At 39.8% G+C, this 14,250-nt stretch overlaps 1 protein-coding gene across 4 annotated transcripts in view; it reads right to left on the bottom strand.

Annotated features, from left to right (window-relative positions):
• Positions 1-924: 924 nt before the first annotated feature.
• thoc7 (THO complex 7) overlaps positions 925-14,250 on the bottom strand; it is a 28,598-nt gene continuing 15,272 nt past the window's right edge. For all 4 annotated transcript variants that reach the window (XM_048548275.1, XM_059649937.1, XM_048548277.1 and 1 more), the window contains 4 exons: positions 7,705-7,762; positions 7,259-7,325; positions 7,101-7,170; positions 925-1,172 (listed from right to left, as the gene is read on the bottom strand). In XM_048548275.1, coding sequence (XP_048404232.1) covers positions 1,105-1,172; positions 7,101-7,170; positions 7,259-7,325; positions 7,705-7,762 — 263 coding nt within the window. In that variant the 3' untranslated portion in view covers positions 925-1,104. The remainder of the gene's footprint in view (positions 1,173-7,100; positions 7,171-7,258; positions 7,326-7,704; positions 7,763-14,250) is intronic.

The raw sequence follows: 14,250 nt of genomic DNA, 5'->3' as shown, positions 1-14,250 counted from the left end.
GATGCCCAATCTAGAACTATTTAACATTTTCTGAAATCATTCAATTTACTACAGTGGTGGTGTCACAAAACACGACTGAGAGTCTGTTCAGTGTGAAGTTGAAACTTCATTTTCACAAGGACTATGCAATATTCACTGCTGCCAAAAATGTCATGGACAGATGCATCTGTGACTGCTTGATTGGTGACGACAAGGTATGGTAGGCTTTTCCTGCTGGTTCCCTCAATAACTGTCGCAGAAATAATCTGGCAATAGAATTTGTTCAGGACTTGGCTGGTTTGTTCAGTAGCAATGTTGCCAACCATTGCTTTACGATGGAGATTGAAGGTTCCCACTCAGAATACATTCTGTGCCCTTCCAACCCTTAGTGTTTCTTTCAACAAATGTTTAATAGGAAGGGATACTGATTCATCAGCTAAGCAAGAGTAGTAGGTGGTAATAAGTAGGAGATTTTCTTGCCTACAGAGACAATGTTGAGGATTCCCAGCATAACTCCTTCCCAACTGTATACCACTGTATAGCTGGGTATGTCCTGATCTGTAAGGTAGAATTTGGTATGTACAGTCTGTTGCCTGACTAGTCTTTCAGACAGCTCTTCCAATAGTACAAGCCACTAGCTGTTAGTAAGAAGGGCTTTGTAGGATCACTAAGGCAAAGTGCGCTTTGTCATTTCCAGTTCCAAGCTAATGAATGTGATCCATCCAGTTTTGCTCCATTTCAACTTTTCTTTAGCAATTTACTCCAACCGAGTGGATTTCTGGATCATTTCAGATGGCAATTACGAGTCAACCATTTGTTCTTATGCTGGAGTCATATGTAGGCCAGACCAGTTAAGTATGACACATTTCCTCCTCTAAAGGACATCAGTGAACCTGCAGATCTTTTAGAACATCCGATGATGCTTTCATGGCATTTGTACTGAGACAAGCTTCAATGTCTTTTTTATTAATCAACTCAACATTTCAATACTTTTCATGCTCTGTTTCAAAAGCTTAATTTACACTTAAAAAGTTTATCTTTGGAGCTCCGGGGTAAGCAATTAAACGTTTTCCTCCATATTAAAAAAAATTCACTATAATAAAAAAGTTCTTAATGGCAGATCCACTAATGTCCATTTTGCATCTCCATGCGAGTCTCAGGAGAGTCCTCACCTTCGGACATTTTCTCATCACCTAAATTAGAATTTAAAAAATAGCATCACAATAAGCATTATTTTCTGCAATAACTACAAAGTCTGAGCATTGCTGTTTGCTTTATCATACTTTTTATGGGTTGATAACACCCTTATTCTCTTGAAACAACAGTAGAATTCTTCGATATTTGCATGCAACCACCTTGAGACATGATGCATGATTAGTTATATAGAGCCAGAGTTCCAAAGCACAGAAACAGACCATTTGATCCAACTCATCCACGCCAACCAGATATCCTAAGCTGATCTAGTCCTATTTGCCACATTTGGCCCATCTCCCTTTAAACGTTTCCTATTCATGTACCTGTCGAGATGTGTTTTAAATGTTGTAATTGCACGTGCCTTCACCATCTCCTCTGGAAACTCGTTCTATACACATACCACCTTCTGCATGAAAAAGGTGCCCCTCGGGTCCCCTTTAAATCTTTCCCCTCTCACCTTAAACTCATGTTCTCTCGTTTAGGAGTCCCCAGTCCTGGGAAAAAACGATTTGACTAGTCACCCAATCCATTGGCCCTAATGATTTGTTAAGGTCCAGACGGTCACCCCTCAGCTTCTTACGGTCCAGGGAGAAAAGTCCCAGCCTATTCACCATCTCCCTGTAGCTCAAACCTTCCAACCTCAGCAAAATTCTTATTAGTCTTTTCTGAATGCTTTCAAATTTAACAGCACCTTCCCTATTGCAGGGAGACCGGAACTGAATGCAGTATTCAAAAAGTGGCCTCACTAATTCCTATGCAGCCTAAACATTATGTCCCAACTCCTACATTCAATGAACTAACCAATGAAGATTAGCATACCAATACCTTTTTCACCACCCTGTCAATCTACAACTCCACTTTCAGGGAACTATGCATCTGTACCTCTTTTGTGAAATATTGCAGCTCCTCAAAAAAGACATGAAGTAAAGGGACACTTTATTTGGCACAAGGAGCTGGTCCTAAAGCTACAATGCTACTAAAGGGGTTTGAGATGACTTCAGAAAGACCAGGATAAAGATTCAAGAGTCCTGCTCACAGGATCGCTTAAAAATCAGATAAGCCCAAGGATTGGGATCAATTCAGAATTCAAGAAATGATGACAAAGATACTGATAAAGAAAACAAAAAGAGAATGAGTGCAAGCTAGCAAGAATATAAAGGAGGACTGTACAAACATTTTTAGGTATATGTTAAGGAAAATATTAGACAAATGTGGGTTGATTACAGAACAGCAGAAATTACAATAGACAATAGGAAAACGGCAGAAAAGCTGAACAGTATTTTGGGTTTGTTTTCATAGAGAAAGATACAGAAAATATTCTGGAAATACTAGGGAATGAAGTTGTGAAAATGAGAAACTGTAAGAAATTGGTACTAATAAAGAGGTAGAACTTGAAAATTAGCTGAATTGAAGGCTGACCAATCCCCTTGAACCATTGAGCTTATCCCAGAGGATTAATGTGGGAGGGTACAGGACTGGAAAATGCAAATATAAATCCACTCTTAAATAGCAAACTAATTACAGAAAGTGCCGGAGAAACCCAGTTTGTCTGGTAGCATCTATGAACAGGGAAAAGCAAGTTAACATTTCAAGTGCAGTGACTATTCTTCGATTCTTCAGTCTCCAGCACTTTGTTTTTATTTCAGATTTCCAGTATCTACGGCATTTTGCTTTTATTTGAAATACAGGACTGTTTGATGTCATTAGAATGGAAAATGTTAGAATATTACGAAATATGCAATAGCTAGGCGCTTACAAAATAATGATATGACTGGGCAGACTCAACATGGGCTTATGTAATTCTTTTTAGCTGTTACTTTTGGATAAAAGAGAACAAGTGGACATGACATATTTGTATTTACAGAAATCTTTTGATAAGGGTGCCCATAAAAGGGACTTGAGGAGCAACTTTTTCACAGAGGGTACTTCGTGTATAGAACAAACTACCAGAGGTGGTGGTGGAGGCAACATTTACAAGGTGTCTAGACAGGTACATGAATAGGAAGAGTTTAGAGCCAAATGATGGCAAATGGTTCTGGATCAGCTTAGGATACTGATCAGCAAAGATGAGTTGGACCAAAGGGTCTGTTTCCATGCCGTATAACTCTTATGACTCTACATAGCTAATAAACAAAGTTGGAACATATAGTAATATACTGCTATGGTATGGACAAAGAATTGCTTAAACAGAAAGGTGAATGTAGGAATGAACGATCATTCTCAGGATGGCAGGCTGTTATTAATGGGGCACTGCAAGGATCAGTACTGGGGCCACAGCTTTTCACAATCGAAATAAATGATTCAGATGTGGGGACCAAGAGGAGGTAATGGTCGAATGGTACTATTGCTAGACTATTAAATCAAAGACTGCGGTCACGTTCTGCAGTTCCAAGTTTGAATTCCACCATGGCAGATGATGAAACTGAATTCAAATTTAATGACGCAGCTTGTGGTGTAGCGTTAAGTGTCCCAACTTCTGGTACTGAACGTCTGGGTTCAAGGCCCAACTCCTCCTCCTCTTTAGATAAGACATCTAAATACGTTGATTCAAAAATAGCTAGACGTTGGGACACGTATCAGCAGTGGTTATCAAATGGGGAAAATAAAGACACAGGTGATATGGGGAAACAAAAGCACTTCTGAATATAAAAATGAAAAAAAAAGACGTAGGGACCAAGAAAGGGTCTTGTGGTGCAGTGGCAGGTTCCTTACCTGAGAGCTAGGAGGCCCGAGTTCAAGTCCCACCTGCTCTTGACAATTGTAATAGTACCTCTGAACAGGATGTTTAGAAAATATCTAGACATGGGAACCAAATGCAAAATTTCCAAATTTGTTGATGATGCAAAACTGGGTAGGAATGCAAGTTGCGTCGAGAATGCAGGGAGGTTTCAAGGAGACTAAGATAGGATAAGTGAATGGACAAGAACATGGCAGATGGTATATAATGTCAAAAAATGTGAAGTTACCCAATTTGATAGAAAGAAACAGAAAAAAACATATCCTAAATGGTCAGAGATTAGGAAGTGTTGGATTTCCAAAGGCACCTAGGTATTTGTTCATGAGTCATTAAAAGCTAGCATACAGGTACAGCAAACAAATAGGGCGGTAAATGGTGCGATGGTCTTCATTGAAAGGAGATCGGAGTAGAAATAAAAATGTCTTGTTTCAATTTTATATTGCCTCAGCGAGACCACACCTGGGGTATTATGTGCAGTTTTTATCCCCTTATCAATGGACAAATATACTTGCTACAGGGGGAGAGCAACAGAGCTTCACCAGACTAATCTCTGGGGTTGACAGGATTGTTTTATGAAGCAAAAATGATGAAACTGTGTCTTGTATTCTCCACAGTTTTGAATGGGAAGTAATCTAATTAAAGCTTATAAAATTCTTCCAGAGTCTCTCAGGTGGATGTGGATAGGATATTACCCTTGATGGAGAGTCTCATACAAGGTGATGTAGTCTCAAAGTAAGGTGTAGGCCATTTAAGACTGCGATTATCAAGACTTTTTTACTCAGACGGTGGTGAATTTTTAGAATTGTCTAGCACAGATGGTTGTAGAATCTCAATCACTGAGTGTGTTCAAGACATAAATCAACAGATATCTGGCTACTACTGACATCAAAGGATGTGGAAGATTGGGAAAGTGGTGAAGTAGATGCTCAGCCAATGATCTAACTTAATTGTCTTCTCCTGCTTCTTTGCACCTGCTGATCTAATGTGGAAAAAAGTGGTCCTCTCTCTAAAATAGTAGTGTTCTTTCATGAAGAATAACTAAAAAATATTATGCATGCAATCACCATTGTGAGTACTCTCGCCTGTAATCAAATCATAATTGCTTTCTGGTATGTTTAACTTGCTACAAAATAAAAATCACAAAATACCAGAGCAGGGATGTACTGCCGAGGCTGTATAACGCTCTGGTTAGATCACATTTTGAATATTACGTGCAGGTTTGGACTGCAATGGAGTTTGGATGGGTGTGCGTGTGTGTGGGGGGCGTGGTTGGATATCATTGAAACTTAGAGACCATGGACAGTATTGCATATAGTGAATGTGGAGATGATGTTTTCACCTGAGGGCACAGACTCAGCATGAAGGGACAACACTTTGGAACTGAAATGAAAAAGAATTTCTTCAGCCAGGGATGTCGAACCCTTTGCCACAAAAGCTGTGGAGGCCATGTCATTAAGATGTGATAGGTAGGTTCTTGATTAGTAACAGGACCAGGGAGAAGGCAGGAGAATGGACTGGAGAAACATATCAGCCATGATTGAATGGCATAGCAGACCTGGTGGGCTGAAAGGCCTAATCCTATTCCTGCATCTTATGTTCTTATATGGATTTATATTTAGTTTCATCTCACTGAGTGAGTACTCATTCTGCCATCACAGACAATGAAGCAGGAAGGTCCACAAATATCCAGTTTAAAATCAACAGAAAAGATTATTGTCACATCTTTGGTTATGTTATCAAACAACTAGATGTACTGCATACACAGCAGCATGGGGCAACTCCCATGGGATACTCAACACTGCATATGGAACAAACTGGCTTCACTGCATCTCAATGACAGATCCAAATTTGTAATGTAAAACACGTGTTAGCAGAACATTCCAAGTGGTCGCCACATCAATGTGCTTGCCCTGGTGAGATTTAAAATATGTCAAACATCAGAATGTAAGAACTTAAGAACTGGGAGCAGGAGTAGGCCATCTGGCCCCTCAAGCCTGCCCTACCATTTCATAAGATCATGGTTGATCTTTTTGAGACTCAGCTCTACGGACCTGCCCACCCACCATAACCCTTAATTCATTTACTGTTCAAAAACTTATCTAGCCTTGCCTTAAAAACATTCAACAAGGTAGCTTCAACTGCTTCACTGGGCAGGGAATTCCACAGATTCACAACGCTTTGGGTGAAGAAGTTCCTCCTGACCTCAGTCCTACATCTGCTTCCCTTTATTTTGAGGCAATGCCCTCTAATCCTAGTTTGACCTGCCAGTGGAAACAACAACCCTGCTACACCTTATCTATTCCCTTCATCATCTTATGTGTTTCTATAAGATCTCCCCTCATTCCTCTGAATTCCAATGAGTATAGTCCTAGTCTACTCAGTCTCTCCTCATAATCCAACCCTCTCAACTCTGGAATCAACCCAGTGAATCTCCTCAGCACCCCCTCCAGTGCTAGAATATCTCTTCTCAACTAAGGAGACCAAAACTGCACACAGTACTCCAGGTGTGGCCTCACCAGGACCCTATACAGCTGCAGCATAGCCTCCCTGTTTTTAAACTCCATTCTTCTAGCAATGGCAAGGAACATAAATTGGCCACACACAATGCAATGCTCATGTTGCATGTTCACAGATTTGTATTTGGGAGACCGTGGCCAGGGCTTTTTCTCCACCAACGGTTCCATGACTCCCATTATACCTATGGTTAGTGAATCAAGACTAATCATTTTGGATACTCAATCTAATTCAAACTGCATGGATCCTCTATTCCTGAATTTAATTATTCTGAAGTAGCAGTTCTCTTGCATAATGCTGTAAGTAGAGTGGAGCTTCGAGATGTGCATAATTGTAATATTGAAAAACTTAGGATACTATAAAAGCAGAAATTATATTTCTGGGTTAATATGCAAGTACTTAATGTTGCTATCAACTAGCTTCATTTGAGTGTCACAGAAGACAGCATAGCTCAGTACATTCAGAAACCATGTGATATTGATGCTAGTTTTGATATGAGTTGTCCGGGTGCTGTGACCATAAAATGGGGCAAGGACATCATTTAAAAATTTTCCGGAGTTCTTGTACTGTCCCACCACATTACCAAAGTGGGCTAGTCAGAGTCAAATCTTTCATGTTACAGCTGTTATATGCAAATGCGAAAATAGTACAGGCTCTCTTTTCGGTAGGTACTTACTTTCCAGTGTTTGTTGTAATTCATGTATAGTACTGAGCAGAACATGGAATTGTTTTCTTCTTAGCTCAAGCTAGTCATAATAAAAATATAGTTAGAAATGTTAATATGAACAAAACTTGAAAAAAAATGGAAAAGATTCGGCCAGGATTTAATATTACCTTATCTTCGACACTCTCCTTAATATGAGAAAGGTGTTCTAATTCTTTGCCCAACGCGTCCAATTGCCTAGAAATTAATCAGCAGAGACAATATTTATTAAAGATCAAATATAATCCTTACATTTTCTACTGCCGTTGAAAAATATTCTTTAATGTGTATTTTATTTTGTCATGTATTCTCAACTTTGATCTCCTGAATTTGCTTTCTCTCACTATTTCTTTGGGCATTGACTTCAGTTAAGTGGACAGGGCCTTCCATGTGACAAATGCAAACTAACTGATGGAACTATCAGTATTCAGCATTAGTCACAAATATTAAGTTTAACATGAACAAATATTGCGTCTGCATACACGCGCATTTACCTATTATATCAGAACTTATGTCACAACCATATTTAAAAATCATAAGCAAACTTTTACAGAAAATTACTTGATTAAACACTTACTGTAAAGTTTCATGTCTATCAGGATGCTGTTGTATCACTTTTGCTAATGCATCATACTCTGTAAAAATAACATGGAGAAAGTTTTGAAAATGCTACTTCTCCAAACACAAATGAACGAGAGAAAAAAAAACTAATTATAGACAATTTCAGTTGTCAATAAGTGAACCAAAGCATTAAAACAAAATTGAGGCCCAAAGCTGAAACAGGAATCAACACCAAGTTACAGGTGTCAGGAAATCCCAAATTGAAGGCAGGGATATATCTGAAGGCAATCAGAGGAAGTGATACGCGTTGGATGAACAACAAAATGAAAGGGATTTATATGGAGAACAAGAGTGGAATGAGTGGAAATTTGTAAATAGGGAGATAGTCAAGACAGCACTGTGACTAAGGTATTGGCAAAGTGTAAACAAAACTATACAGTATAGAAGATAATAAAATGTGAGGCTGGATGAACACAGCAGGCCCAGCAGCATCTCAGGAGCACAAAAGCTGACGTTTTGGGCCTAGACCCTTCAGAGAGGGGGATGGGTTGAGGGTTCTGGAATAAATAGGGAGAGAGGGGGAGGCGGACCGAAGATGGAGAGAAAAGAAGATAGGTGGAGAGGAGAGTATAGGTGGGGAGGTAGGGAGGTAGGGAGGGGATAGGTCAGTCCAGGGAAGACGGACAGATCAAGGAGGTGGGATGTGATTAGTAGGTAGGAGATGGAGGTGCGGCTTGGGGTGGGAGGAAGGGATGGGTGAGAGGAAGAACAGGTTAGGGAGGCAGAGACAGGTTGGACTGGTTTTGGGATGCAGTGGGCGGAGGGGAAGAGCTGGGCTGGTTGTGAGGTGCAGTGGGGGGAGGGGACGAACTGGGCTGGTTTTGGGATGCGGTGGGGGAAGGGGAGATTTTGAAGCTGGTGAAGTCCACATTGATACCATTGGGCTGCAGGGTTCCCAAGCGGAATATGAGTTGCTGTTCCTGCAACCTTCGGGTGGCATCATTGTGGCACTGCAGGAGGCCCATGATGGACATGTCATCTAAAGAATGGGAGGGGGAGTGGAAATGGTTTGCGACTGGGAGGCGCAGTTGTTTATTGCGAACCTAGCGGAGGTGCTCTGCAAAGCGGTCCCCAAGCCTCCGCTTGGTTTCCCCAATGTAGAGGAGGCCATACCGGGTACAGTGGATGCAGTATACCACATTGGCAGATGTGCAGGTGAACCTCTGCTTCTCCTGTCCACCTATCTTCTTTTCTCTCCATCTTCAGTCTGTCCCCCCCCCTCCCTATTTATTCCAGAACCCTCACCCCATCCCCCTCTCTGATGAAGGGTCTAGGCCCGAAACGTCAGCTTTTGTGCTCCTGAGATGCTGCTGGGTCTGCTGTGTTCATCCAGCCTCACATTTTATTATCTTGGATTCTCCAGCATCTGCAGTTCCCATTATCACTTATACAGTATAGAACTTGAGGCTGCTTTGGGGTGCACCAGGAGGTGGGGGAAAGCCCAGAGTCTGCATAATAACTTCTGAAATTGTAGCTTGAATGCTTCAATTTGACTGCAGATAATTGCCATGTTTTATAGTAATGAATATTTAATGGTATGTGGCATCTGTAATGTGGTTATTTATTCAGAGAACTCTGCCTTAAATCTGCCATAGTCTTCACTGAGGAGCATACTGAAGGCTGGGGTTTCCAAGAGGTCCACCTTATGGCTGTGAACTGTAAGTTGCAGTTGTATGAAAAAAAGTCAGAACAAGTAGATATGGTTTTCAAGTTTCTGATCTTTGTTCAAACAACTTATATTGTGTTTATATTACAAAGTACATTTATTAGCTTGGAATGAAGTAGATGGAGCCTTGAGCTTAGACTTCATTTTTTAGTACAATGTGATTAAGAACAGCGAGAAGGGAAAAATAAGTTCTTTTAATACAAGTCAAACAGAAGTAGATTAAACAATTAGAAACGGTTAGACAGTGTCTATTCCTTCTACGTATTGAAAATGAATTTATATTTCCTGTTCAATCAAGTCCAGGTTGATATCAAAACTTCAAACTTAAGTTTAGATGAAGATATTTTCACCTACTGACATTTGCAAAAACATGCTGAACACTGACATGTGAATGCCAAAACTTGAAAAGGTCGTGCAATTCTTCAATATAGACATTGCTTAACATGAAGAAAATATTATTTTATTGAACATTTCTTTAACCCATGAGAGAATAATAACCAATGTACAACTGCATTCTTCTCATCAAGTGTTAAAAATTGGGAAGCTTGCAAAGCAGAGGTTCATGTGCAAAGATGCCCACAATTTCAGAACTTGAATTACTGCTCCCAGTCTTATGGCAAAAGGTTCTACTTCTGTTACATTTTGTTTATAATTGTTTCCTCTTTACAATGTTTTAAAAGTCTCAATTCAAGAAACTGAAATAGTTCTAAAATGTTACAAAAACATTGTAATGTCACAGGCCAACATTTAGTATCGTTCTGTACCTTTTAAAAAAAATTGAGATTAAAAATTATGTTGCTGTTACTTTGACTGCAATTTAGTTTTAAGGAAATAAATTCCAGTCAGATGGTCAGAATATATTAAATGGTTCTGATGATAATTGGAACATTTGGCTATAAACCAGAATGGGCAAAAGGCACCTCTCTCTATTAGAGAGACAGAATTGATTACATGGGTTGAAGGGCATCACTCCACAAGCATGGCGCAAAGTGAGGAGGTATAGTTCCATGGTATGAAGATTGAACCTGTGCCACCAATGTCATTCTGCATCACACTCTACCCAACTGAGTGAACTGACATCCGAATTATAATTAAAATAATTACATTACTGGAGAAAATAATTTAGGTGACTTAAATAGATCAGTTTTCTTACAGAAGATTTGAAATTTTCACTCATTACTCTCTAATATTTTGCAATTCTGTCCATTTCTCTACTTGCAGAGTATTTGCAATCAAAAAAAGCTGGAAGAAAGTTTTAGTATGCCTATAACATACATATTACTTATTAACTTAGAAATAAAAGAAAGAAGGAATGCACTTCACAATTATATTGAATCCCAAAGGAATTTGCAACATATGCCTAATACTGAAGTGCCATAATTTGTTATAAGGGGCAAATTTTACACAAAGCATTATCCCACAAAATACATTGAGATAAATGACTAGTTTTAATTTGGTTTTCTTGAGGCATTGGCTCATTAATGAATGATGGCAAGGACCTGGAAGTGCTATTGTATATTTTACATTCACCTGAACAGGCAGGTAGGGCTTCAGTGTAATGAAAGGCACAAAAGATGAGCCTTTCAGAATACTGCAACAAAGTAACAGCCTGAATTATATACTCTTTTCCTGAATGAGGTTTGAATCAACAACTTTAGATTCAGGACAACAGTGCATCCACAGAGCCACAGTAACATCTGATGTTACGTTTTTACTTCATACTTGAGTAAGAACTTGACAAAAGTGAAGTACACAAACAAAAAGAATCAGGCAAAGGATCTTCATAACAGATTTCAAGCAGACAAAATTTCCTGTGTTTTAATGTCAAAAGAATCATGGGCGCTGTAAACCATAAGTGCTAACTTGGATGTACAACTGCTTAAAATCTGCTACCATCACACGCGTTTTGTGCAGAGATGCGGAGTCACGTGATTTACCCTCTGTGCCCTGTTAAAGTATTAATGACTGCATAAGTGCAATAATCATGTTTCTGAGTTGTTACTTATGCCAATGTATACCACGTCACAACACAAATTAGACAAAGTGCAGTTTGCAAGAACAGGAAACAGTACTTACAAAGAAATAACCTGCACACTGATATTCAATTTGGATTTGGCTAAGGCTACCTCAGCTGCTGACCTCATTTCAGGTTTAGTCCAAATGTGAACAAAAGAGCTGAACTCCAGAAGTGAGGTGAATGACTATCCTTGACATCAAAATAGCATTCAACCGTGTTGGCATCAAGGAGCCCCAGCAAAACTGGAGCCATTCAGAATGAAGGAGAAAAAATAGCATAAGTGAAAATGGTTGTAGTTGTTGAAGGCCAATCATCTCAGTCCAAGTCGTCATTGCAAATGTTCCTTGAGGAGTATCCTAGGTCCACCACCTTCATCAAAGACTACTTTCTCTCTATCATAAGGTCATAAATGGAGATGCTTGCTTACAACTGCATAATGTTCCACACCTTTTCTGAATATAAATGGGTGTTGTTGGCTACGCCAGTGTTAATTGCCCATTTACCATTGCCCAGAGAGCAGTTAGGAGTCACATGTAGGCCCGAACAGGTAAGGACAACAAATTTCCTTCTTTAAAAGACATTAATGAGCCAGCTGGGCTTTTCCAACAATCAACGATGGGTATCATGGTCATTATTAGACTCAATTTCAGATTTTTTATTGAATCCAAATTCTACAATCTGAAACAGTGAATTGTGAACCAAGGTCAGCACAACATTACCTGGGTCTCTGGATTAATAGTCCAGCAATAATATCACAAGGTCATCATCTTGCCGATTTGCAACACCACAAATACAGAAGCAGTCTTTGGCCATATGCATCTTTAAGTGGACAACATCCAGGCTTGGACTGATAAATGCAAGTGACATCTGCACCACACAAGTGCCAGGCAATGGCCAACTCCAATAAGAGAGATACTAAAATTTGCCTGTCAACCTCCAATGGCATTACAATTACTGAATCCCACACTATCAACAATCTGGGGATTTTCAGTGAGCAGAAATGGAACTGGACCAACTATAGAAAAACTGGGGCTACAAGAGCAAGTCAGATGCTAGTCATTCTGCTTTGAGTAACTCACTTCCTATCTCCCCAGTGCCTGTCCACCATCCGTATGACACTAGTTCAGGAGTGCGAGACTGCAGTCACTTGCCTGAAATGAATGCAACCTCAACAATATTCAAATGGCTTGAGGGCATCCAGGACAAAGCAGTCCACTTGATTGACACCTCATCCATTACCTTCAAAATTCACCCCTTTCACCTCCAATACATGGTGACAGCAGAATCTACCATTCGCAAGATGTACTGCAGTGACTTATAAAGATTCTTTCAATAGCAACTTCCAAACCCATGACCTCTACCATGCAGAAGACCAAGGGCAGCAGATGCATGGGAATACCACTGCCTGCAAGATTCTAATCCCCCCCAACAACCAAAATTACACTCTAATCATGATTTCAAACCATATCACTGGGTCAAAATCCTGCAACTCCCTTCCTCACCAACGTGAATGTCTCTACACCCCATGCAAATAACAGATCAAGGCGGCCGCTTACCACCACCTTCTCAAGCGCTGTTAAGGATGGGCAATAAATGTTGGCCTAGCCAGTGACATCACATCCCATGAGCGAATAAAAATAATAGTAGGAGCATAGTGTTTGAAAATTGTTAAGATGCACGTAGATAGATTCTTGATAGCAAAGGGAGTCAGATCAGCCATGATACTACTAAATCTTGGAGCAGGCTCACAGGGGTCGAGTGGCCTAAGCCACTGCCAATTGATACGTTCATATGTAGCGTCCTCAATTGTCTAATTCTGAATCCACACAGCATTTGCAATATGATAGATGAAGTGATGCTGGCCATAAAAGTAAAATGGTATGATTTAATTATTATTATATACGTGGCTGTAGGACAAGCAAGACTGGGAAATGAATATTAAAGGACAGTCAACACATAGGAGAGACAGACAAGAGGACAAAAGTAAATGGAGCAGTGTTGCTAATAAGGGACAAGGCTACTGAATTAAAGAGACAGGAAGAGGAGGTTGTTAAGATGGACATAAGTAGCAGCAAAGGGGCTGCAAATATTGGAGACATAATTGGAGAAAGACCACCAAACAGTAAGTGGTAATTTAGAGAACTGTGCAAATCAAGATATTAAAAGGTGCATGGTGGCAAGTGGAATGTAGTAATTGTGGATGACTTCAATCTCCAAATACATCAGGTAAATCTAATAAACACTAAAGTTATGGAGAAAGAATTCCTAAAATGCATTCCAGATGATGTTCTGGAACAATATTTTGAGGAATCAAATACAGTGCAAGCTGTTTAAGATTAAGCATCATGCGACGAAAATAATTAATAAACTTTACATTAAAAAAATGGTTTCAAGGGAATGTCGATAGGGTGAAGTGTTGAATGAGTGTATGTAGATAGAATCTAATGTAGGTAACAGAGAGGTTATCCACTTTAGAACACTGAATATTCCTTAATGATAAGAGATTAGAAAGTGTCGCTATAAAGCAAGCAAGTCAGAGGGCAGACAAAATGTCAGCTTTTAATGCAAAAGGATTCCAGCAGAGAAGCAAAGAAAGCTAATTCCAATTGTATAGAATACCTGGAGTACCGTGCGCGGTTCTGGTCCCCTAACCTGAGGGAGAATATACTTGTCATAGAGGGAGTACAGCAAAGACTCACTACACTAATTTCTGGGAGAGTGGAACTGTCCAATGAGGAAAGATCAAAGGGAATGGGCCAGTATTCCCCGGAGTTTAGATGAATGACAAGCAATTTAATAGAAAAACTAATAAAATCCTC

The sequence above is a fragment of the Stegostoma tigrinum genome, chromosome 11 (assembly GCF_030684315.1).
Source record: "Stegostoma tigrinum isolate sSteTig4 chromosome 11, sSteTig4.hap1, whole genome shotgun sequence".
In the NCBI taxonomy this organism is placed as follows: domain Eukaryota; kingdom Metazoa; phylum Chordata; class Chondrichthyes; order Orectolobiformes; family Stegostomatidae; genus Stegostoma; species Stegostoma tigrinum.
The sequence above is the reverse complement of the archived record's forward strand: the minus strand, read 5'-3'. Positions and strand labels throughout refer to the sequence as shown.